The sequence below is a fragment of the Excalfactoria chinensis genome, chromosome 23 (genome assembly GCF_039878825.1).
Source record: "Excalfactoria chinensis isolate bCotChi1 chromosome 23, bCotChi1.hap2, whole genome shotgun sequence".
Lineage (NCBI taxonomy): Eukaryota > Metazoa > Chordata > Aves > Galliformes > Phasianidae > Excalfactoria > Excalfactoria chinensis.
Genome location: NC_092847.1, coordinates 805958 through 830655, shown reverse-complemented (window position 1 = coordinate 830655; position 24698 = coordinate 805958). Strand labels below are relative to the sequence as shown.

The 24698-nt window shown below is 65.2% G+C and overlaps 3 protein-coding genes across 20 annotated transcripts; 1 reads left to right on the top strand and 2 right to left on the bottom strand.

Annotated features, from left to right (window-relative positions):
- Nucleotides 1-141: 141 nt before the first annotated feature.
- On the bottom strand, nucleotides 142-1425 carry PPIL1 (peptidylprolyl isomerase like 1). The gene is made up of 4 exons (XM_072355820.1): nucleotides 1281-1425; nucleotides 1026-1180; nucleotides 517-585; nucleotides 142-388 (listed from the first exon to the last, which is right to left on the bottom strand). Exons 1-4 carry the CDS (start codon nucleotides 1334-1336, stop codon nucleotides 168-170), a joined length of 501 nt encoding a protein of 166 aa, XP_072211921.1. The 5' UTR covers nucleotides 1337-1425; the 3' UTR covers nucleotides 142-167.
- A 21-nt stretch (nucleotides 1426-1446) lies between these two features.
- Nucleotides 1447-4112, top strand: PSRC1 (proline and serine rich coiled-coil 1). 16 transcript variants are annotated; one of them, XM_072355809.1, is made up of 7 exons: nucleotides 1447-1551; nucleotides 2275-2330; nucleotides 2436-2493; nucleotides 2606-2873; nucleotides 2964-3105; nucleotides 3238-3448; nucleotides 3526-4082. In XM_072355809.1, the coding sequence occupies exons 2-7, from the start codon at nucleotides 2312-2314 to the stop codon at nucleotides 3692-3694; spliced, it is 867 nt and encodes a 288-aa protein (XP_072211910.1). In that variant the 5' UTR covers nucleotides 1447-1551; nucleotides 2275-2311; the 3' UTR covers nucleotides 3695-4082. The 16 variants fall into 16 exon arrangements, with proteins under 16 accessions (XP_072211910.1, XP_072211912.1, XP_072211907.1 ...); XM_072355811.1 differs by having other exon boundaries at nucleotides 3233-3448; nucleotides 3526-4072; XM_072355810.1 differs by having other exon boundaries at nucleotides 1493-1551; nucleotides 2259-2330; nucleotides 3526-4083.
- A 51-nt stretch (nucleotides 4113-4163) lies between these two features.
- On the bottom strand, nucleotides 4164-24303 carry CELSR2 (cadherin EGF LAG seven-pass G-type receptor 2). 3 transcript variants are annotated; one of them, XM_072355800.1, is made up of 35 exons: nucleotides 20950-24303; nucleotides 18340-18984; nucleotides 17287-17509; nucleotides 16700-16815; nucleotides 16350-16438; nucleotides 15661-15818; nucleotides 15409-15572; nucleotides 14994-15119; nucleotides 14749-14915; nucleotides 14050-14235; nucleotides 13860-13973; nucleotides 13586-13757; nucleotides 13231-13372; nucleotides 12899-13019; nucleotides 12632-12815; nucleotides 12453-12554; nucleotides 12037-12131; nucleotides 11749-11958; nucleotides 11221-11404; nucleotides 10867-11010; nucleotides 10480-10726; nucleotides 10158-10325; nucleotides 9202-9328; nucleotides 7880-8080; nucleotides 7641-7815; nucleotides 7452-7564; nucleotides 6963-7039; nucleotides 6694-6820; nucleotides 6367-6489; nucleotides 6159-6280; nucleotides 6003-6079; nucleotides 5752-5901; nucleotides 5504-5668; nucleotides 5200-5428; nucleotides 4164-4344 (listed from the first exon to the last, which is right to left on the bottom strand). In XM_072355800.1, exons 1-35 carry the CDS (start codon nucleotides 24272-24274, stop codon nucleotides 4323-4325), a joined length of 8790 nt encoding a protein of 2929 aa, XP_072211901.1. In that variant the 5' UTR covers nucleotides 24275-24303; the 3' UTR covers nucleotides 4164-4322. The 3 variants fall into 3 exon arrangements, with proteins under 3 accessions (XP_072211901.1, XP_072211902.1, XP_072211900.1); XM_072355801.1 differs by having other exon boundaries at nucleotides 4285-4543; nucleotides 5558-5668; XM_072355799.1 differs by having other exon boundaries at nucleotides 4288-4543.
- Nucleotides 24304-24698: the final 395 nt, after the last annotated feature.

Here is a 24698-nt window from a genome sequence, read left to right as displayed (position 1 = left end):
TATAGGTGACACCTCCACACCCAAAGGTCTGACGCCTCCACACCCCACATGTGACACCTCCATGCCCCTACAGGTGACATCTGTGCCCCCAGAAGCGACTCCTCCACTCCCCACATCCCCAAACCCTCACGTCCAACACCGTCCCCACAACCATTTTATTCCCACTGTCACCCAGCAGGGACAGCTTTGAGCACTTTGACATCATCCAAGGGCCGGTCCTGTGCGTTGGTTTCCACCATGCCCACCCTGCCCAGCACCCCGATCCCTTGGCACACGCGGCCGAAGATGGTGTGTTTGCCATCCAACCACTGCGCCGGTGCCAACGTGATAAAGAACTGACTGCCGTTGGTATCCGGTCCTGCGTTAGCCATGGCCAGAATGCCGGCACCTGGGGATGGAGGGAGGGAGGAATAAGAAGGGATAGGGTTGTTTTATAGGGTTGTTTTATAGGGTTGTTTTATAGGGTTGTTTTATAGGGGTTTTTTTGAGGTATCAAGGTGGGTTTTGGGGACTCACCGGTGAACTTCAGCTCTGAGTGCAGCTCGTCCTCAAAGTGTTTGCCGTAGATGGAGGCACCGCCACGGCCTGTGTGCATGGAGATCAGCAGGGGGTCGTGGCCCCACACCACGGGGTCCCCATTGTAAGGCTGGGGAGGTTCTGGTGTCCCCAGCACTGAGATAAGGGTCCCCATGTCCCTGTCAGGGGGTTGCGGTGCTGCCATTGTGGGTCTGGGGGTGTCAGTGACCCCATCACAGCGCTGAGGGTCCCCATCATGAAACCGGAGGGTCCAATATCCCTATGAGGGGGCTGTGTTGGGCTGGGGGTGCTGCTGACCCCACAACAACAGGGCTGAAGGCACCAGCACCCCCTTACAAGGCAGGGTCCCACTGCCCCCATCACGAGGCTCAGTGTCTCACAGAGATCCTGACGATCCCATAACGGAGCTGAGGGTCACAACGGCCCCATAACAGCACAGGGGGGGCCCCGCTGTCCCCATGGGGTTACGGGGGGGTCCGTGCACTCACCGGTGCCGGTGGGGTCTCCTCCCTGCACCATGAAGTCCCGGATGACGCGGTGGAAGCGGGTCCCGTTGTAGTACCCGCGGCGGCACAGCTCCGCGAAGTTCTTACAGGTCCGCGGGGCGTGACGCCAGTACAGCTCCAGAACCAGCGTGCCCATCCTGCAACGGAGCACCGGGATGGGACCGGACGGGAGGGGGGACATAAAGGGGTCCCGGTACCGGAGGGGGGTCTCAGGGATGGGGGGGTCCCGGTCCTTACGTGGTCTCCATGGAGACGGTGGGCGGCTGCCACGAGTCGGGCGGGACGGCGGCCATGCTGCTCCGCCGCTACCGGAGCCGGAAGCGGAGCCTCGGCGATTCCGGTGACACGCCCCCTCCCCGCCGGTGACCAATGAGCATCGCGCACGGCTTGGGGGCGGGGCCAATCGGCGCGGCGGGCGGGAGGGCTGGGCGCCATTGTGGGGCCGGAGGGAGAATTCGAACGGACGAAGCGCTCCGCCCCCGGCCGGACATACAGCGGGAAACGGGCGGTGAGAGCCGATGTGTGGGGCCGGGACACGACGGGGAGGGATGGGACACAACGGGGCGGGGATGGGGTACAACGGGGTGGGATGGAGGGAAGATGGGGTGGGGGAGTGGGAGCGGGACCCCCCGCGTGGGGGCTGCGGGGCCCTGCAGGCCTTGGGATGCTGAGCGTGTGGGGATGGGGGCGAAGGGCTGGGATAGAGCTATGGGGCTGGGATAGCGCTATGGGGCTGGGATAGAGCTATGGGGCTGGGATAGTGCTATGGGGCTGGGATAGCAATATGGGGCTGGGATAGAGCTATGGGGCTGGGATAGTGCTATGGGGCTGGGATAGAGCTATGGGGCTGGGATGGCAATATGGGGCTGGGATAGCACTATGGGGCTGAGATAGCAATATGGGGCTGGGACCATCCCGGTGTGGGGCTGGGCTTCCAATGGGATGCAGGGAGGGGGCTGGGAGCTGCCTTTGAGGGGCTGCGCTGTGATAGGGATGGGCCCCCCCATGGTTTGGGGCCTCTAGGGGTCAGGGTGTGAGGCTGGACCCCTCGGTACACACTGTGGGGCCCCCCAGCAGTGGGTCTGCCCCCTCCCCGCGTGCTGCCCTGCGCTGTCCCCATGGCCACAAAGCCCCGTTGTGCCCGGTGCTGGCAGAGCTGTTCCCAGCGGGCACTGTGCCCGTCATGGGGACATTATGGGGGCAGCACGGGGTCAGCCCTGCTTACACCCAGGTCACCCATATGGGCTCCGGTGCCGCTCGCTGACCGGATGATGATGGAGGAGCGAGGTAGGGCAGCTGTCCCCAACACGGGGAGCCCCTCCGTGTCCTCTAACGCGAGGTCTGGAGGCCCCCTCTGTGTCCCCCACGCGTCCCCCCCCGCATCGCCCCCAGATGTCCAATTCATCACCGAGGAGAAGTTCGACTTTGGCGTCCTGTCCCCTTCCGACAGGTGAGATGGGGACACGGGGTGACATAACATGGACAGCTGTCAGCCCATGATACGTCACCTGCTGCCCAGCGTGGGGCTCCCGGGCAGGGCTAACGCTGAGCTTCACCTCCAGCCGTGAGGATGATGATGATGATGATGATGACAAGGAGCCCCCAGGGGGCACAAATGGACGCTGGAGCCCCCTGAGCGGGGCCGGGCTGGAGGAGATGGTCCGTGAGGCCACACGGCTGGCAGCACAGCTGCAGCAATGCCACCTGTCCCCATTGCCCACCAGCCCGGGGGGGGGCAGCCCCCGCAGCCCCCGCCGTGAGACCTTTGTGGTGAAGGACAGCCCCGTGCGGGCTCTGCTGCCCACCGTGCCCCCTGCCGGCGTCCCCAAGGTGGGTGGGTGGCACCACAGGGGGGTGGGGAGGGGGCACGGTGGTCTGTGTGGCGCAGCCTGCATCCCTGTGCCCCCCCTCCTCTTACAGGAGTCCCCCCGCTGTCAGCCATCACCCAGGGGAGCCCCCAGCAGCAGAGGGACCCCCAGCCCGAGCGGACCCCCCCGGCCGTGCCCACCACGAGGGGCTGTGGCACGGGGCAGGTCTGAGCCCCTCCGTGCAGGGACAGCAGGTAATGGGGGAGGTTGGGAACTGGGATGGGGACAGCCCACCCCATGAGGTACCCACCCCATGGGGACACCACTGGGAATGGGTAGAAGGACCTTTGCCCCCTCCCCCAACCCCCCCATTTCTCCCAGCTCAGCCAAAGCCGAGGAGCAGCACGGCCACCCCAACCCGTGCACCCCGTGCCAGGCCCACCACCACCACCACCACCACCACCACCACCAGCACCGTCCCCAGAAGCCGCCCCCCCCCACCCAGTGCCATCCCCAAGCCCCCCGGCCGGGCTGCAACGTCAGGGACTGCACCAGGTGGGAGGGGACAGCCCCGGCCGAGCACAGCAGCACCCCGAGGTAAGGATGAGGACTGTGTGCTCTGACAGCGGGGGGTCGCCCCGTGCCTCAGTTTCCCCACACCGACTCTCCCCCAGGTGCCCCCCTCGGGGTGGGGGCTGCTTCCAGGTGCAGACTTGGACCCCCCAGCAGCCGCCTGCAGCCCCCCCGCAAGACGGCAGCCAGCAGCGCCCCGCGGTGACAGCATCACCCAACATGGGGACACGGAGTCACGGGGAAAGGGGGCGGGGGGGGGGGGCACAGTGAGACACCCCCCCCCAGGGATGAGGCCGAGGCTCATGTCGGGTTTTGCTTTAATTACAAAAGGTCACACCAGCAGTAGGAAACCCCCCCCCACAGCCCACCCGCCCTGCACACCCAGGGGTCCCCTCACCCCCCCCCCCCCCATCCTGCACCCAGCCCTATGGCACTGCCTGAGCCTCAGGGCCGGGGTGGGGGACGACACTCCATGCCATCCGCACCCTCCGACTGCCCCCCCCCAGTGCCACAGCACAGCCGAGCAAAGGTGGCAGCTGTGTGCCCCCCCCCCCATCCCCCTCCTGGGGGGGTTGCCGTGCTGTGGGGGGGCCCTATATCTTTTTTTTTTGTATTTTTCATGTATTTTTTAAATAAAACCCTCCCTGGGGCAGCGCTGCAATTCCTGGGGTACCCCATGGCACTGGGGGGGGGCGGGGGGGGACACCCCATGCTACACAGCTGCCCCATAACATGGGGGGGGGGGGGGCAGAGGGGGGAAGGGGAGGGGGCAGGCAAATCCCTGCTGGCTGCAGGGTCCAAAGTGCAATAGGGGCTGGGTGCCCCCCCACCCTGTCCCACCCTCTGCCCACCCCCCCCCATCCCCCCACCCCACTGTCCCTGGCGGTGATGGTCCCTGTCAGATGGAGGTCTCGTCGCTCCTGCCAGGGGGGTGGGCACAAAGGGAGGGGGGGGGTAAAACGAGACAGACAGATGCGTGATCACGGGGGGGGGCCGGGGGGTGTGGGTGCCCCCAGAGCCCACCCAGACAGACAGAGATGGAGGGGGGGGGGGGAGGGGAGTGCAGCCCCCCCCCAAAAAACCCCCACATGTTAATGAAGGAAATTAAAGAACAGAAATCTGGGTTGGGGGGGGGGAGGAGAGAAGAGCAGGGTTAGTGCAAAGCATCCCTGGTGCGGCTCATAGGGACAGAGGCAGCCCCCACACACCCATAGGGCACCCCATAGGAACCCAATGAGGATCCAATGGGAACCCAATGGGAACCCATTGAGAATGCAATGGGAAAGCAGTGAGCACCCAATGAGGATCCAATGGGAACCCAATGGAAACCCATTGAGAATGCAGTGGGAAAGCAGTGAGCACCCAACGATGATCCAATGGGAACCCAATGGAAACCCATTGAGAATCCACTGAGTACCCGACTAATATCCAATGGGAACCCAGTGTGCACCCAAACAGGAACCCAATGGGTACCCTACAGGAACCCAGTGTGCACCCCATGAGCACCCAATGGCATCCACGTCCCTAATATGGTACACCCAGTGGGCACCCTTCCACCTGATAAGCACCCATGGGGCACCCGACCGGTGTCCTTACACTCAGAGAGGACCCCATGGGAACATGCCATGGGGACCCATTGGGCACCCCAGCACTCCATTAGCACCCACCATTACTGTAGCACACCCCGTGTATCCAATGGGCATCCCAGCCCCTACGGACCCCCCCCCTTGCCCCCTGCCCCCCCCGCAGCCCCCTGCCCATCTCCCAGCACTCACTCGGAGCCGGAGGAATCCTCATCCACGGTGCCGGCTTTGATGCTCATGGCGATGGGCGCCGCGCCGCTCAGCTGCTCCTGTAGGCTCTGCCGGGGCCGTGGCCCCCCCGGCCCCCCCCTCTGGCTGCCCTCGCTCCCGGATGAGGCCGCAGTGCCGGCTGGGGGCGGGGGGGGGCGCGGGGCGGCGCCGCGCTCGCTGATGGGAGGCAAGCCCCTCTTCTTCAGGATGCCTACGGGGAGCGAATGGCAGCGGAGGGTCGCGGAGCTGCGGTACCGCCAGCACCGCACCCATGGGTGCCCCGTACCTTTGTGCGGGTGAGGGAGGGGCAGCAGCGGGGGCAGCCTGGGGGGTCCCTCACCGCCCGGCACCGGCTCCACTCGCAGCGGTTCGGTCCCTCCGTGCCCGTCGCTCTCGCTGGCCGTTGTCACGAACTCTCCTGGCCAATACGGCCGCGTTGGGGCGCTGTCACCTGCAGGGGGGGGTTGGAGGCACCGAGCCGGGGCAACACACGACCCCCCCCCATCCCCCAACGACCCCCGTGGCGGCGCTTACCGGTGGGGGTGGGCGGCTGCTCGGGGCGCAGCAGGGCATCCCACGCGGTGCCGCCGGGCTCGTCCTCGCTGTCCGAGGAGTGCGTGGAGCCGTAGGAGCCGCTGGGATCCTCCTCCAGGGACAGGTCGCTGTCGGAGTCGGTGTCGTGCTCTGCGTGCCGGATGGGGGGGGATGGGAAAGCAGAACTCAACGCCCCCCCCCCCGCGCTGTGCCCGCTGTGAGCTGAGCCCCGACGCGCTCATTGCACTCACCGTGCTGCGCGTCCGCCGCGTCCAGGAGCCCCCCCTGCTCTGCCGGCACCCGGCTGCCATTCAGCCCCGCGTCCTCCCTGCAGGTGACAGCGGTGACATCCCGCGCCGTGTCCCCTCCCTCCCTCCCCCCCCAACCCCGCCGTGCCCCCCCCCCACCTGCGCACGAAGGGGATGTAGCTGTGCTGGCTTTTGGCCGCGCTGTGCAGCGATCCCGTGGAGTCCCCGCAGGGCGCCTGGTACAGCCGGCCGGCCACGTATGTGGTGTCACAGCTGTAGGCCTGCAGGTACGGGGATGGGGATGGGGATGGGGATGGGGACGGGCTGCAACCCCGCAGTGCCCCCCATCCCACAGCCGTGTACTCACGGTGGTCAGCGTGGATTTAGTGGCCAATGTGGGGTCAGGGCTGTGGGCGCGGGCGCAGGCAGAGCGCAGGCAGTGCCGCACCTCCCGGCTCAGCACCACACACACCAGGAAGAAAAGGGGGCCCTGGGGTCAGAGAGGGGAGAGGGTGGGTGAGGGACCCCCCTTTTGGGTGCCTCCACTGCGCCCTGTTGGCACCTCAGGTGGGTGAGGGACAATTGGTGGCCACCCCAAACCAGGTGAGGGTCCCTCTGTGCTCAATGGTTGCCACCATGGGGCAGCGTGGGGCTTTGGGGGAATGGAAATATGGGGCTATGTGGGTGGGGGTACCTGGAGGCAGTTGGAGATGGCGAAGAGGTAGTGGAAGAGGATGGCATCGCTGTTGACAGCAAGCAGGGCGAGCAACCAGGCCAGGCTGGGCAGGACCAGCACCACCAGTGCTGTCTGCAGCCCAGAGCTGGGGGGGAAAGGTGTCAGCATCGCAGGGTGTTGTGGGACAGGACCCCCATGGGCCCCCTGCTGCGGGGCAATGCTGCACATGGCACCTCTGCCACCTCTGCTCCCTGTCCTTTGTGTGTCCCCATTGCCAGCTCACTCACCTCGTGCCCTTCTTCTCAAAGCCCTGGGAGGTGGCACAGGATGCCCTGGCTGCCAGCACGAGGAAGAAAACACCGACCTACAGAGCAGGGAGTGAGGGAGAGCTGCCATGGGGCCCATTCCCCATATGTCCTCCACGCCCCATAACCTCCTTGCACCTCATGTATCCCATATATCCCAAATATCCCCCATATATATCCCATATGCTCCACATGTTGTCTATGGTCTATGTATCCCCCACATCCCATACACATGTCCCCCACAGCCAAATATCCTCTATGCCCCATATGCTCCCTATACACCTCATACACCCTATACATCCCATAATTCCCCCTCTCCCCATATAACCCATACTCCCATACATCCTCTCCCTACACCCCACATACGTACCCTATACTCCCCTTCCCCCCACCCCCACCTACCCCATATACCCCTCCCACCCCACATGTCCCTTCAGCCCCATACTCCCCACACATCCCCATCCTCCTCACCGCCACGGCGCAGGCGCTGGGCCCGGCCAGGCTCCACACCAGGCTGTCATGGATGGAGAGCCAGCAGAAGTCGGGGTTCCCGTAGCCCTCGGGGTCCAGCCCCACGGCCAGCCCTGCACAGCAATGTGTTGGGGTGGAGCCTCATAGGCTGAGCGGGGCTACAGGGAGCGGGGAGGGATGTGAGCTCACCGGTGATGAATGCGGGCAGCCCCCAGCCCAGCACGTGGTAGAAGCGCATGGGCCCGCGGTCGACGTGCCGGGGTTCGGTGCGGCGCCGGTAGAGATGCAGCGCCTCCAACATCGCCCAGCCCACAGCACTAAGGTGCAGGAACTGCAGCAGGATGGCCACCACCGTGCATGCCAGCTGCGGGTCAGACAGTTAACACCACCCTGGACCACGGTAGCCCCCCCCACAGACCCCACCTTACCGGCAGCTCGGCCTGGTTGATGCCCAGCAGGAAGACGAGCTGTGCCATCAGCATGGCGCACGCTCCGTGCCGCCGGATGCTGTGCCGGTTGGAGCGCAGCCCCCGCAGGGCGCTCAGCAGCAGCACGGCCAGCAGCAGCCCGGCCAGAGCCACCCCCAGCGAGACGTAGGTCAGTGCTGCCAGAGGAAGGATCTCCCCGTTCTGGGGAGTTAGGGTTAGGGTTAGGGTTAGGGTTAGGGTAGGGTTAGGGTTAGGGTAGAGTTAGGGTTAGGGTAGGGTTAGGGTAGGGTTAGGGTTGGGTTAGGGTTGGGTTAGGGTTGGGTTAGGGTTGGGTTAGGGTAGGGTTAGGGTTGGGTTAGGGTAGGGTTAGGGTAGGGTTAGGGTTAGGATAGGGTTAGGGTAGGGTTAGGGTAGGGTTAGGGTAGGGTTAGGGTAGGGTTAGGGTTAGGGTTAGGGTAGGGTTAGGGTAGGGTTAGGGTAGGGTTAGGGTAGGGTTAGGGTTAGGATAGGGTTAGGGTAGGGTTAGGATAGGGTTAGGGTTAGGGTTAGGGTTATGGTAGGGTTAGGGTAGGGTTAGGGTAGGGTTAGGGTTAGGGTAGAGTTAGGGTCAGGGTAGGGTTAGGGTAGGGTTAGGGTAGGGTTAGGGTAGGGTTAGGGTAGGGTTAGGGTTAGGATAGGGTTAGGATAGGGTTAGGGTTAGGGTAGGGTTAGGGTTAGGGTAGGGTTAGGGTTAGGATAGGGTTAGGGTTAGGATAGGGTTAGGGTTAGGGTAGGATTAGGGTTAGGATAGGGTTAGGGTTAGGGTTAGGGTAGGATTAGGGTTAGGGTTAGGATAGGGTTAGGGTTAGGGTTAGGGTAGGGTTAGGGTAGGGTTCGGGTAGGGTTAGGGTTAGGGTAGTCCAGCCCCCCCTCCCCAGAGCCACCCCCGTGGTCATTGCCTCGTGGCCCCGCCCACTGCACCACACCCAATGGGAACGCCAAAATCTGCTTAGCCACGCCCACAACTAGAGCCACGCCCTCTCTGCTCCACCCACAAGGTCACGCCCACACCATGCCAGCCTATGGGGTGCCCCGCTCCCTGTTCAGCCCCGCCCACTTTCAATCACACCCAATAACCACACCCCACCCGCCCGGTAAGCTCCGCCCTCCTGTTGGCTCCTCCCCTTTCATCCCCATTCATACAACCCCGCTCTTCCCACAAGCCCCGCCCACTCACTCAGCCCCTCCCCCTTCCCACAAGCTCCGCCTCCAGCCCCACACAGCCAAGTTACCACGTGCCATCCCAGCCCCGTCCCCTGCCCCCCCCATGTCCCCCAGCCCACCTCCCGCCGGGAGATGTCCATCAGCACAGCAAAGCTGGTCATGTGGTTGCACTGGCAGCTGACATGGCTCTGGTTCCGGAACACCACCTCGCAGCCACGAGCTGACCAGCCGCCAGCACCGCCTGCCCTGCAGCACAACCCAACAGCACAGTGGGACAGAACATAATGGGACAGCACATAACAGGACACCCCATAATGGGACAGCACATAACGGGACAGCCCACCATAGGACACCCCATAAAGCGACACCCCATGATGGGACACCCCATAGTGAGACACCCCGCCATGGGACACCCCACAAAGGGACACCCCATAACGGGACACCCCACAGTGAGACAACCCATAGTGAGACACCCCATAACAAAACACCCCATAGTGGGACAGCCCACAAAGGGACACCCCACAGTGGGACACCCCATAACAGGACAGCCCATAACAGGACACCTCACAGTGGGACACCCCATAATGGGACACCCCATAGTGAGACAGCCCACTATGGGACACCCCACAAAGGGACACCCCATAACGGGACACCCCACAGTGGAACACTCCATAGTGAGACACACAGCCATGGGACAGCCCATAATGGGACACCCCACAGTGAGACAACCCATAATGGGACACCCCATACTTAGACACCCCATAACGGGACACCCCATAATGGTACAGCCCACAATGGGACACCCCATAATGGGTCACACCATAATGGGACACACCATAGTGAGACACCCCACAGTGGGACACCCCATAGTGAGACAACCCATACTGAGATACCCCATAACAGGACACCCCACAGTGGGACACCCCATAATGGGACACCCCGCCATGGGACTGTGCTGCCCCAGCCTCTCACCACCCTTCCCCATCGCCATGACCAACGCTGTCCCACATTGCTGCCCCCATCCCACACTGCCCCCCATTCCCCCCCATAGGAACACTGCCCCATCCCAGCTCACAGCAGCGAGTGGTTCCAGAAGACACAGATGGGTTTGGAGCGCTCCTGTGTTTCCAGCAGCCGGAACTGAAGTGTGATGGGTTTCTCCAGGGCTCTCGGTGCCCGCCCTGCCGCAGCGTGCACGCTGATGCTCACCACCGGCGTGTTGATGATGGGCCGCTTGGGCACCCTGGGGTGCAGCAGGTCAGGGTCCCCATTTGGGCTGCACCCTCTGCCGGCACCCACCCCCATCCCTGCATCCATCCCCATAAGCCCCCTCATCCCTCACATCCCAGCACCCAGCCCCATGGACACCCCCATTGCCCCACAGCCCCCTGTGGCACCTGAGGCTGCGCTTGTCGGTGTCGTACTGCTCGGGCAGCAGCCCTGCCAACGTGCGGTAGATGATGACGCTGGCGATGGCCTGGCCCTCACCGGGCTCCGGGTGTCGCTTGTGCCTGGTCACCAGGGTCACCTCGTCCTCCTCCTCGTCCCCTGCAGCCTCTTCATCCTCCTCCTCCTCCTCCATCTCCTGCTGCTGCTTCTGCCCACCTGTGCTTGGCGATGCCTTCCCGTGCCCAGCAGCGGGGCCTGGGGTGGGAGCTGCTGGGAGCCTGATGCAGGTACCCACAGCCCCCCTCCTGGCCCCACAGCCTCCCCAGCCCTACAACCCCAATAGGGTCCCCTTATAGCCCTGCCCACCCCACCCCCTCACACCCCCCAACACTCACGCCTGCCCTCGGGGGGCCGGAAGACGCTCTCGGGCAGAATGACGGTGGTCTCCAGGTCGGGGGGCTTCTCCCCTCTCAGCGCCTCATAGCGCGGCAGCCGGGCGCCCGCAAAGCTGCCCTTGTCCAGCCGCACCACTGACACCACTGCAGCGACACCAGGGGGTCACCAATGGCACACACAGGTGTGCATCCAGACCCAGGCGCACACCCAGATGTGCTCCGGGCACACAGACGGGCACACGGCCACGTCCCCAGGCACACACACACACACACACACACACACACACACACACACACACATGGATCCCTGGATGCACACCAGGACACACACAACCCCGACCCCGCAGCGCTCACCGATGTTGGGGGTGACGATGGTGAAGGGGCTGAGGTAGGTCTGCCGCATGTTCTGTGCCAGGGCGCTGGCGTAGTCCTCAAAGTGCTTCAGCAGCCACGCCGTGCCGCCCTCCGTCTGCTGGATCAGCTCCCAGTGCCGTTTGTTGCTGGCATCCAGCAGCGCGCTGCCCACCCGCAGCAGGTTCTGGGGACGGGCAGGGCTGCTCAGAGCTGCTCAGTGCTGCTCAGAGCTGCTCAGTGCCACTCAGTGCTGCTCAGTGCTGCTCAGTGCTGCTCAGTGCTGCTCAGCGCTGCTCAGTGCTGCTCAGTGCCACTCAGTGCTGCTCAGTGCCGCTCAGTGCCGCTCAGCGCTGCTCAGAGCTGCTCAGTGCTGCTCAGAGCTGCTCAGCGCCGCTCAGTGCTGCTCAGCGCCCCTCCACGCAGCACCAGGGCTGACCATAAGGGACACGGAGCCCACCCCGCACGTCTCCCTGCGCAGCGGGACGCAGACGGGCACCAAACGCTCCCAGCCCCCCATCGGCCCCACACCTCGGTGAAGTGGACGTCCTGCGTGGCCGCCAATCGGAATCCCCTCTGTGCGCTCTCGTGCTGCAGCAGCCGCGCTGCCAGCCGATAAGCCAGGCGCACGTCGCTGCCGAAATAGGCGGCCGTGTGCCGCGTGGCGTTGTGCAGCTGCAGCGCCACCCGCTGGGACTGCGCCGTGTCCAGCACCGACTCGTTGCGCACCAAGCGCTCCGCCTGCAGGGACGGCACCCTCAGCACGGCCCCATCCAACCTCTAACCCCTCCGCCCCCCCCCAAAGCTGGGGACACTCACGAAGCCTTTGAGAGCGGCGAAGGCCAACGAGGTGCAGTTGAAGAGGTTGGGGGGCAGCCAGCCTTTGTGCTCGTCGCAGTGACGCACGGCTGTGCCTGCGGGGACGGGGACACTGTGGGCACACCGCACAGCCCTACAGCTCTTGGGGCACGGGGTGGCACTGGGATATGGGATAGCAGTGCAGAGCTCCGTGCCCCTCCTGTGCCCATGGAGCACTTGGGGACAGGGCTGTCTGTCACCACCCCGTGTCCCTGTGGTGTGGGGTGGCAGCCCTCGTCCCTGCATCCCTCCTGCACCCACAGGGCACTTGGAGCCCAGGGTGGCACCGGGCAGCTCTCTCCCCATATCCATCACCAATAGGCACGTCTTGGCCATAGGGTGGCATCGTGCAGTCCCGTCCCCACGTCCCCCCTTACCAATGGAGCCCTTGGGGCACGGCGCAGCGGCGGGCAGCCCAAAGCGCGTCCTGGGCCACCAGATGCTGGCCTCGATGGCACGGGGACAGCTGTCATAGTTGACTGCAGGAGGCAAAGAGTGCGGCCGTCAGGACAGGGGGGTCACCAGCCCCGGGTGACACTGCGGTGCCATCACCCACCTTCACAGCCGCTGACCGTCACCTCGGCGAAGGGGTTATCACAGCGGTCGCAGTGCCGCCCGATGACGCCGGGCTTGCAGGGACACTGCCCACTGGTGGCATCGCAGAGGCGTGACAGGGACCCGGTGGGGTAGCAGTCGCACAGCAGGCAGGTGTCGCTGCCCGCCGGGCGGTAGTGGTTCTCCTGGGGGGGCGGGGGGGAAGCACAGGGGGTCGGTGGGGCCGTGCCGGGTGGGCACACAGCGTGGGGTGGTGGGGGGTGCTCACCTTGCAGCGGCACTCGCCTGTCGTCTTGTTGCAGTCGGGGTCGAAGCCTTTGGTGACGTCGCAGCTGCAGGGGCCACAGGTGGGATGTCCCCACCAGCCCCGTGGGCACGGCTGGTCCACCCTGTGGGCAGCACGGCACGGTGTGACACGGCATGGAGTGACACGGCACGGTGTGACACGGCACGGTGTGACACGGCACGGAGTGACACGGCACAGCCCTGCGCCCTCCCCATGCCACTGTGCCCCCCGTGTGGCCACCACCTTCTGTGACCACCAGGTCCCTCCCACAGCCACCGTGCCCCTCCTGTCCTCACCATGTCCCCTCCCCTCACCTGTGCTCGCAGTACGGCCCGAAGTAGCCCTGGGGACACTCACAGGCGTAGCCATGGGGAGCGCCCGCTCTGCGCACACAGCTGCCCCGGTGCTCACAGGGGTCGAGGGCGCAGGCGCTGATGCAGCCGTCACCGAAGTAACCTGTGACACCGGGGGTGAGGTGAGATACACATCCCAAAGGGGCGTCCCCTCAGACTGCAGCATCCCCATGGCAAGCCTCAGAGGGGGGGCAGGTCGGGGGTTATGGGGGGTGGCAGCGCCCAGGCAGAGGTGACAGCCCTGGGGAGGAAAACACGGGGGGAAGGTGCCTGGAGGTGACAGCAGCGGGGACACAGCGGCCCTGCTGGCACTCACCCGGGTGGCAGCTGCAGGAGAAGCTGTCCCAGTCGTCACTGCAGTAGCTGTGGGGTGGGCACGGCCCCGAGTCGCAGGGGTCGGGCAGAGCGCAGCCCCCTTCCACGTTTACCCGCGCAGCCGTCGCCACCTCCAGCGTCACCGCGCTGCCCGTCGTCCCCACACGCACACCCTGCGGCACCAACCGGCACCGGGCACGTCCCCGTGACACCGGGACCGTGCCCAGGGCCCACCTTGTGCCCCCACATCCCCACGGCCCATCCCGGCCCCATACCTGCACACAGCCACGGAAGCCCTGCTCCACCTGCCCGCCATCCCCCTGCAGCCCCCCGACGCTCAGCGCTCGCAGCCGCAGCCCCTGCAGCCCCCCGGCCACGTCGGCTGTCGCCTGCAGGCAGAGAGACACTGAGCTCCGTGGGTCGCGGGGGTCCCCACCCCACGGCCTGCCCTGTGTCCCCCCATACCTGGTGGCGGCCGTAGTCGAGGGCGAGGAGCAGCAGGGTGATGGGGGGCGCACGGCCGGGGTCCCCCCGCAGCTCCAGCTGGAGGTGGTGCCAGGCGCCGTCGTTGACCCGTGCGTGGGGCAGACGCAGCAGGGCCAGGCGGGACCCCCCCTGCCACATGCCCGCCTCCACCTGCCCCTCGCTCAGCTGTGGGCAGAGGTGTCAGTGTGCCCGAGGCAAAGCACCCCCAAAAGGGCGATGCCTCCCCAAGGGCGACCACCCCCCACCGCAGCCCCCTTGGGTGATACCCCATAGCCCCCAATGTCACCTCCTGCTTTGCCCCCACCAAAACACCCACCCCCAGGGCAATACCCTCCCAAGGGCAGGACCCCCAGCGCTCCTCCCAGAGCAACAGTCCTCACATCCACCCCCCAACCAGGACAATGAAGTAACTCCTCCTGGATAACAGTCCCCCTGGTACTGGGGAAAACAGCCCCTAGAGCAGGACAATACCCCCACCCCATAACCCCCCCACCCACAGCTCCCCCAGGGCAGCATGGCACAGGGCAACACTCCCATGCCCATAACCTCCATCTTCCTGAGGTCAATACCCCCCAGACCAACAGACCCCCATGCTCATGGTCCCCACATCCGCATCCCACAGGGCAATAACCCCAAACCCACCCCCCACACCCAAGCCCCCTGCAGCCCCTGCCCCACCTGCAGTGTGAAGGTGGCCGTGGGCCCAGCGGAGGCGCTCAGCAGCAGCCCTTGGGGTTGGCGCGTGCGGAACATCAGCCCCAGGTGCCAGGGCAGCGGCAGCGGCAGCGCCAGCCCACTCCACAGCACCAGGCTGCTGCCCAGGAACCGCTGCGGGTCTGCCATCTCTGCGGGGCACAGAGCGAGGTGGGCACCCATCGGCCAGCCCCAAACCCATCCCATCCCAACCCCATCCCGCCCCATACCTTCCTGGCACGTCTTGCCCCCGAAGCCCAGCGGGCAGCGGCAGCTGAAGCCGTCCCACTCGTGCACACAGGTGCCCCCGTTGTGGCACGTGCCAGCATCACACACCGTCTTCTTGGCAGGGCAGCCTATAGGGGGGGGGACACACAGGGTTGGTGACCCCCGAGTGGCCGGGGAATGGCTCCGTGCCCACATCTGGCCACCAAGCAGGGGCTCAGGGAGCACAGGGACCCCCAGTGCCACGTCCATATACCCAAAGGGCACAGAGACACGCAACGCCACGATCCTACACCAAGAGGGCACAGGAACCCCCTGCTGAAACGTGCCCGTACCGAGTGGACGCAGAGACCCCCATCCCCATCCCCAGGGACCACAGTTGCCCTTTGGAGTCCCCGGGACCCCCTGCGCCCCCAGCACCTGGCACGGTGCCGTTGTTGGCGATGAAGGCGGCCATGTCCACGGGGCGCTCGTCCACGCGCAGGTGCCGCATGCAGCCCACGAAGTGGCGGCTGCGGATGGGGAAGCTCTCGGGCAGGGTGGGCACACCGCCCAGCAGCAGCGGCCCCGTCAGATCCAGCGACCTGCAGCACCCATGTCACAGCCGGGCAGGGGGGGGGACACGACCGAGGGTCCCCTTTTGTCCCCCCCCAGCCCCGTCCCCATCCTCACTTCTTGGAGCCGGACTGGGTGCCCTGCGCCGCACACGAGTAGTTGCCCAGCACGGGGCCGAACTTCAGCGCCATGCCCACGTCGCAGTCGTCCACCGCCACCACCGCCACCTTCTGCTCCGACGGGCCCTGAGGCAGCCCTGACTTGCCCAGCACGGGCTGCAGGCACGCGGTGAGCCCTGCTGATGGCGCTGCCCCCTCCCCGGCAGCCTTCATCCCCCCATCGTCCTCCTCCCAGCGGGGCTGCAGCCCTTCCTCTTCCCTCTGTCTTCTTCCTCATCCCCAAACCCACATCCCCAACCCCCTCCGTTCTCTTCTTCATCCTCATCCCCATCTTCCTGTTCCTCTCCATCCTCTTCTGCTGTCCCCAAACACCCACTACGCCTTTTCTCATCCTCCCATATCCCCACCCCTGCCCCACTCCATCACCTTACTCCACCCCCAACCCCATTCCCATTCCCTCTCCATCCTCTTCCTCGCACCCAACCCCTTCAACCCTTCTCTTCCTCCATCTCCCATCCTCCTCTTCATCCCCCCATATCATCCCTGTGCCCCCTCCCCTTCCTGCTTCCCTCCATCCCCTCCCTCCCACCCCCAAACCACTTACCCCCCCAGCCCTATATTCCCATCCCTCTGCCCCCCGCCCCAGGCTGAAGCACCCCAGCACCCCCCCCACACACACACACCCACCTTGTTGTAGTAGTGCAGCTGCACCCGGTGCCACTGTCCATCACTGACACCACCCGGAACGAACGGGGACACCGTGGTGGTGGTCTCACCTGTGGGCAACGGACACAAGGAGGGGTGACACCAGGGGGGGAAAGTGCCATGGCTTGGGATACATGGGATGTGGATTGCAGTGCTTGGGATGAGATGGAGACAACGCAGTGCCAGGAGCACAATGCATGGGATGGGGATGCAGTGCGAGCTGACGGCAGGGATGTGAAGCATGGGATGCAGTGCCAGGGGTGGGGATGCAGTGCCAGGCTGTGGTGCCTGGGGGGAAATGCCGTGGATGCCGTGCTGGGGTGCGGCTGTACCTGCTGAGAAGGTGAGCTGGATCTGCTCCTGGACGATCTCCAGTGCCACGAAGTCGTGCTTCTCGTTGAAGCGCCCGTTGTAGAGCAGCAGCGCGTCCCGCTCCTTGGTGGCAAACCTGGGGAGGACGTGGGGCATTGTGCCCCCACTGCCATCCCCAACCCCTGCCCCGCTGCCCCACCGCCCCCCTTGGTGCCTTCCATGTGCCCCACTGCCCCTGTCTCATGGCTCCAGGCCATGCCGATGGGGCTCCCACCAACCCACAGCCCACTACCCCAACCCTGTGCCCACAGGTCCCCCACCACCCCATTCCCCATCACCCAACCACCACACTCCCCCACAACCTCCAGCCCCATTGTTCTTACCCACATCCATAGAGCATTCCCCAACCCTGGTCCCACTCTCCTTGGTGACCCCCAACCCCCTTCACCAGTCAATAGGGCACCCCCTGCCCTACTGAATCCCACAGGACTGCTACCTCCCTGCTGCCCCCACCACCCCACACCCCCATTCCATTCCATTCCATTCCATTCCATTCCATTCCATTCCATTCCATTCCATTCCATTCCATTCCTCCCCCAGGGCTCACGTCAGGGTAAGGGTGAAGTGGAAGCGCTGCCGGAGGCCCCGGAAGGTGATGAAGGATCGTGGGGGGAAGCTGCGGGTGCTCATGGAGCAGAAAGGCTTCTCGTAATGCCCGGGGGGGCACTCGCAGCGGAACCCCCCCACCAGCAGGTTGACGCAGGTGCCCCCGTTGCGGCAGACCCCCGGTGCACAGCGGCCACGGCGGGTGCTGAGCTCACAGTGCTCCCCTGCAGGAGGGACACGCTGGTACCGACCCCCAGCACTGAGGTGTCCCTCCATCCTCAGCCCTGGGGTCCCCCCCCAAAGCATCTCCAAACCCTGTTTTTTCTTCAGCTCCATCGCCGTGGCAACCGCCTCCTGTCACCATGGCAACTATGACAACCCCCCCCCTCCCTTAGACAGCTGGTCCCCCCCACCCTGGGATCCCTGGGGGTGTCCCCGGTGCCACCGCTCCTACAGTGTCCCCCCAAAGCCACACAGGGAGGGGAGCAGATGAACGTGCAGTGGTGGCAGAGTATCTCCTGCATGTCCCCTGTGTGTCCCAGAAGTATCCCTATGTGTCCCCAGGTGTCCCATGGGTGTCCCTCATGAACATTCCCCCCCCACCCCAAGGTCCCCCTCCTCAGTCATCTTCTGTGAGGACCGCAGTGGAATGGAGGGGATTGAGGGGATGGTGGAGACAAGGAAGGGATGATGATGGGGGAGGGATGTTGGGGGGATGGACTTGGGGGATGAGAGATGGATGTTGGGTGGATGGGAAGATCTGGGGTGGATGGAGGGAGGACAGGAATGAATGATGGGAATAGATGTTGGGTGGACAGGTAGATCCTGGGTGGATGGATGGACGATGGGGGGGCTGGATGTGGGGGTATGGATGGATGTCGAGGGGTGGATGAGGGAGGATGGAAGGGTGATGGGGGGGTGGATGATGGACATGGATCTTGAGGGAGTGGATGGATGTTGAGGAGATGGGTGGATGACAGGAGGATGGATGGATGGATGGACGGGGGTGCATGTAGAAGGTACGGATGGTGGGGCGATGACCGAGGGCTCTCACCAGTGAAGTCCTCGTGGCACTCGCAGGTGTAGCCTCCCTCGTGGCTCCGGCAGCGCCCGTTGCTGCCGCAGGGGCTGGAGAAGCAGAGATCCACCTCGGTCTCACAATAGTCACCCGTGAAGCCGGGCGGGCAGCGGCAGCGCAGCCCGGTGACGGGATGGATGGGCCGGAAGAGGACGGTGTCGGAGGCCAGGAAGGGCGCGGAGCTGTCGAACTTGAGGACGGAGACGCAGCGCATGTAGTTCTCGCAGGGCTCCCGCAGGCAGATGTTGTCGTCGAAGGGCAGCACGCGCTGCGCAGAGATGGCGGCCAGCAGCGAGCGGTTCAGGTACAGCCTCTCCTGCAGCTCCTCCGAGGAGAAGAAGCGGGCGCCGCGCACCGAGGCCGGCAGCCGCACCGACAGGCTGACGTTGAGGATGCGAGCGGCCGCCACGTCCGTGTCTGTCTGGATGTTAAAGAGGACCACGCGGTGCCGGGGGGCGGCCAGCACCGCTGCCACCCCCTCCAGGAAGAGGCTGAGCAGCGGGGAGAGGAAGCGCTCCTGGGACATGTCGGCCAGGCGCAGCGTGATGCTGTTGCTCAGCATCTCATCCGTGATCACCGTCACCCGCAGCGTGCACTGCGCCGTGGCACTGTGGACTCCGTCTGTAGGCAGGAGGATGGTTGTGGTCACCGTGGTGGCACCCAATGGATTAAGTACCCAACTCATGGTCACCATGGTGGCACCTGATGGCCATGGATTGAGCACCCAACTCATGGTCACCATGGTGGCACCCAATGGGGTGAGTACCCAACTCATGGTCACCATGGTGGCACCCAATGGCCATGGAGTGAGCACCCAACTCGTGGTCACCATGGTGGCACTTAATGATGGCCATGGAGTGAGTACCCAACTCATGGTCACCATGGTGGCACCTGAAGGCCATGGATTGAGCACCCAACTCATGGTCACCATGGTGGCACCCAATGGGGTGAGTACCCAACTCATGGTCACCATGGTGGCACCCAATGGGGTGAGTACCCAATACTCATGGTCACCATGGTGGCACCTGATGGCCATGCATTGAGCACCCAACTCGTGGTCACCGTGGTGGCACTTAATGATGGTCATGGATCCAGTACCCAACTCATGGTCACCATGGTGGCACCCAATGGCCATGGATCCAGTACCCAACTCATGGTCACCACGGTGGCACACAATGATCATGGCTATTAGGTGAGAATCCAACTTGCCATGGTCACCACAGTGGCACTTGATGATGATGGTCATGGAGTGAGCACCCAACTCATCATGGTCACCACAGTGGCACCCAACAGAGAGGGCATCCCAATGCAGTTGGGAACTCACAGTCACCATGGTGGCTCCTGACAGCCACGCAATGCCAACCCAGCTGGTCCCACTCTGTGGTCAGTGCCTGCAATTCCTCCTTCTTACCCCCTTCCTTGTCAAGTGGCAGAGGGACAGACAGACAGATGGGGGATGGGAAAAGAGTCATTGGAGGACAGATGGACAGTGAGCACAGGGACAGCCCGGGGACTGCAGACAGGGGGAGGCAGCTCAGGGGATGGTGACGGGTGATGGCCGGTGGTGCTGGCCAGGGACTGGGGGGGGGTTGCCATGGCAGTGGCAGCGGGGGCCCAGCTATGCCCAGAGCCTTTGTTCCTTTGCTCCTTCGCATGGGGATGTGGGGGGGCTCCCAGCACACCCCCCTTTGTGTGGCTGGAGCAGGAATGGCAGCGAGGGAGGGGCAGGTACACAGAGATGGGGAAAATCACGGCAGCAGGCAGCGTGCTATGGGGGTTGGGGGGAGGGTTGGAAGGGGGGATTCTGCACTCAAGCTGCCCTCTCTATAAATGGGGTGAGAAAGCTCACCCACATGCATCCAAATTGGGTCTAATGGGGAAAGTGCAGGAAGGGGTGGGAAGGGAGACAGGATTTAGGGAGGGAGGAACCAAACACCCCCACCCTGTTTTCTGCTCCCAGGCTGAGCAAAAAGGGCCCCTGGCCAACCCCTCTGTCCCTCAGTTTCCCCTATTACGACACAGTGGGGCAGCCTGGACCCCCAACACCCCTCGGACTCAGCAGGGTCCCTGTCCCCACTGCCACCCCCACACCAGACAGAGCTCCAGGAGGGGTGCACAGTGCCCAAGTGCACCCTCATGGTGCCAGACAGGTGGGAGGGTCCCAGCCCCACGAGGTGCAATGAGCCAATTTCCCTCCCTGCCCCTGGGGCAGCCCATTCCCTCCACACCTTTAGAATCGCTGCCCCAACCTCTGAGCAGCACCCACCGATTCCACCCTAAAGTCTGAACCCCCCAGAAGACACACACAGGGAACTGGGACCCCCTCCCATGTGCAGCCCCCAAACACACACACAGGGCCCCGGGAGCCCCAAACCCATGCAACAGTGCCCTGGACCCCCACTATAAAAATCCATGCCTGGAGATATTGGACCCCCCCCAGGACCCCCAGGTGGGCAGGACCCACAGGGGGTGCTGAGACCCTGATTGCCCTTGGACCTGTGGTGGGATGGGATGGACAAAACGCCACCAGCACATCCCCAGACCTGGAGGGGACACCCCAAAACCGCCCCATCAGGGGGTCCCTACCTGACACCGAGACCCTCATGATGGCCTCCAGAGGACGGTTGTTGTCCAGCGCTGGGCTGAGGCGCAGATCCCCGGTGTGCGGGTCCAGCAGCACCAGGTTGAGCTCATTGCCTTGCTCAAAGGAGTAGGTGAGGCTGTCGGAGACGTCGGGGTCGCGGGCTGGGATGCGTCCGATGACCCCACCAGGGAAACTGCCCGACCGGTTGGTGATGTAATTGTTGAAGACGATCTCAAAGTTCCTCAGCTGGGGGCTGTTGTCATTGGCATCGCGCAGGCGCACGTGGACGGTGGCACGGCTCACCAGAGGGGCCGAGGTGGCCTGTACCACCATGACATACTCTGCTTTGGCCTCATAGTCCAGGTCGGCCAAGGCAGTGAGCTCCCCAGAGAAGATATCCAACTGGAAGACCTCGGGGATGTTGCCCTCCACGATCTGGTACATGATCTGCGCGTTGGGACCCTCGTCGGGGTCGGTGGCGGTGATGCGGGCCACCACCAGCCCAATGGGGCTGTTCTCCTCCACGAAGATGTCAAACTCATCGCGTTCAAAGACTGGAGGGTTGTCGTTGACATCCAGCACCGTCACCTGGATCTCCACCGGCGTCCGCCTGGCTGGCACACCCTTGTCAACAGCGTAAGCCCGCAGGGCGTAGAGTGGCACGTTCTCCCGGTCCAGGCGGCGCAAAGTGCGCACGATGCCTGAGGTGGACTCGATGATGAAGTCGCCGTCACCATCGTCACCGCCCTGGAAGGTGTAGAAGACCCTTCCATTGAGCCCCGAGTCGTGGTCGGTGGCCGAGACCTGGAGGACGCTGGTGAAGGCGGGGACGTCCTCATAGACAGAGCCCTGGTAGGAGTCGCGGAGGAACTGCGGCGCGTTGTCGTTGACGTCGCTCACCAGGATCTCCAGGTAAGTGGTGTCAGACTTCTGCGGGATGCCGTTGTCGCGGGCCGTGATGGCCAACGTGTAGGACACCTGGTCCTCGTAGTCCAGCTCCATCTGCGTGGTGACGGCCCCCGTGTCGGGCGCGATGCGGAACTGCGGGATGCTGTCCTCCATCAGGTAGGTGATGCGGGCGTTCTCCCCCGTGTCCTCGTCCGTGGCGCTGATGACCACCACCGTGGTGCCCACCGGGCGGTCCTCATTGACGTTGACGGTGTAGTGGGAGCTCTGGAAGACGGGGCGGTGCGTGTTGGCATCGGTGACGTTGACCACCACCTGTGCCGTGTCCTGCCGCGTGCCGTCAGAGGCGGCGACGGTGAGCAGGTAGTGCCGCTCCAGCTTGTAGTCCAGCGGCAGGGCGAGAGAGAGGAGCCCCCCGCCGCTCTGGCTGGTGATGGAGAAGCGGTTGCGGGTGTTACCGCTGGAGATCTGGTAGGTGATGACACTGTTGGCGTCGCGGTCGACGGCGGAGACGGTCAGCACGCTGCTGCCCACGGCCGCGTCCTCGTTGAGGCGGGCGCTGTATTCGCGCTGCGTGAACTCGGGGCTGTTGTCGTTGACATCCAGGATGGTGACGCTGACGCTGGCCGAGGACGCCATGGGGGGGCTGCCGTGATCCTGCGCCTCCACCCCGAAGCTGTAGAAGTCCACCGCCTCCCGGTCCAGCTCGGAGGCCACCACGATCCACCCGGTGCTGTTGTTGATGGCGAAGGGGAAGCCGGCGCCGGCCTCCAGGAGGGTGTAAGCCAGGCGGGCGTTCTCCCCCGAGTCGGCATCGATGGCTTGCACGTGGATGACGGAGTAACCCAAGGGCACGTTCTCCAGCACGGTGGCCTGGAACGGCGTGCTGACAAAGATGGGCGCGTTGTCATTGACGTCCAACACCTGCACGGTGACCAGACCGCTGATGTTGGAGAGCGGCGGCCGGCCGCCGTCCTGCGCGCGGATCCGCAGCGTGAACTCCTTGTTGGCCTCGTAGTCCAGCGGGGTCACCACGTCCAGAGCTCCCGTCTGAGCGTCGATGTAGAAGTGCCCGCGCGTGTTGCCGCTGACGATGCTGTAATGCACGGCCGCGTTGCTGCCCTTGTCGCGGTCGGTGGCCGTCACCCTCAGCACGGCCGTGTTGGGCGGCACGTCCTCGGGGACCTGCACCACGTAGCGCTTCTGGCTGAACTGCGGCGCGTTGTCGTTGTCGTCCTCCACCGCGATGCGCACCGTGGCCGTGGCGCTGCGCGGTCCCGGCTCCTGGCCCTGATCCGTGGCTTCCACCAGCAGCTCGAACGCCTCCACGGCCTCCCGGTCCACGGGGCCGCGGGTGCGGATGACGCCGGAACGCGGGTCGATCTCGAAGACCTCGTTGGCACCGCCGGCGTTCAGCAGCCGGTACAGCACGTTGGCGTTGGGGCCGGCGTCGCCGTCGGTGGCGCGCACCGTCAGCACCTCGTAGCCCACCTCCAGGTTCTCCCGCACGCTCTCGCGGTACTCCTGCTGCTCGAACGCGGGGTCGTGGTCGTTGGCGTCGCTCACCGTCACCGTCAGCGTGGCCATGGCGCTGCGCCGCGGCGTGCCGTGATCCGCCGCGGTCACGCGGAACACGTGGGTGCTTTTGCTCTCGCGGTCCAGCGGGGCGGCCGTGCTGACGGCTCCGGTTTCGGGGTCGATGGCGAAGAGCGCGTCGGAGCGGCTGTCGAAGAGCGCGGCCATGGCGTAGCGCAGCCGGCCCGCCTCGCCCTCGTCGGGGTCGGTCGCCGTCACCTGCGTCACCGCCGTCCCCGCCGGGCGGTTCTCCGGTACCGCCGCCTGGTAGCTGGGGGGCTGGAACTGCGGCGCGGCGTTGGGGCTGCGGCGGCGGCGGAGCGGCGCGCCCGGAGGGCTGCGGGCGGCGCTCCCGGTGCTCCCAAAGCCCGCGGGGAGCCGAGAGCCCCGGGTGCCCGCAGTGCGCGCCTTACGCTCGGCGGTACCGGCGCCTCCGCGGCCGTAAGCGCGGCTACGAGTGCCGGTGTCGCCGCTCTCCCCGGTGCCGCCGGCGCTCATTGTGCTCCCGGTGCCGTTTGTACCCCCGCTGTCTGCGTCACGCGCGGCGCGCTCGGTGCTCCCGGCGCCTCCATGGCCTCGTGCACCGCCGCAGGTGCCGGTACCGCCGCTCTCGGTGCCGCGGGACCCCCCCGCGCTCCCGGTGCCGCTGGAAGCGCTGGATGAGAGCGGGGGCGGCCGCGCTCCGTCCCCGACGCCGCGGTGCGAGGTCGGAGCTGCGGGCGGGCAGGTGCCGGTGCCGGTCTCGGTGCTGCGGGGCCGTCCCGGCGCGGCCAGCAACAGCAGCGCCAGCAGCGCCGGCACAGCCCGCAGCAGCAGCGCGGCCCCGCGGGCGGGCGGAGCGCCCATGGCGCGGTGCGGCCGATGCCGCCGATGCCGCTCAGCCCCGCGCCGCCGCCCGCGCGCGCCCGCCGGGGCGGGGCCGACACCGTGCGGGACTGCGCGGCGCTTAAAGGAGCCGCCGCTCCCCCCCCCGGTACCGCCCCGCCCTCCGGCACCTGCCCCACTCGCGGGCACGCGTGTTCACGAGGCGCGATCCGCGTGCACAATACACCCGCTGCGCGTGCCCCGCACGGCACGCGGGTTCCACGTACGTGCACACACACGAACGCACACCCACGCAGGCGGGCACGGGCACGCGCACACCCCACGCGCATCGCACACGCGCGCACACACGCTCGGCACAACTTGACACAACTGCGGGACCACCCAGAACCGGGACCGGGATGCGGCGGGACGAACCGGGGGAGCAGGACGGGCACGGAGCGATGCG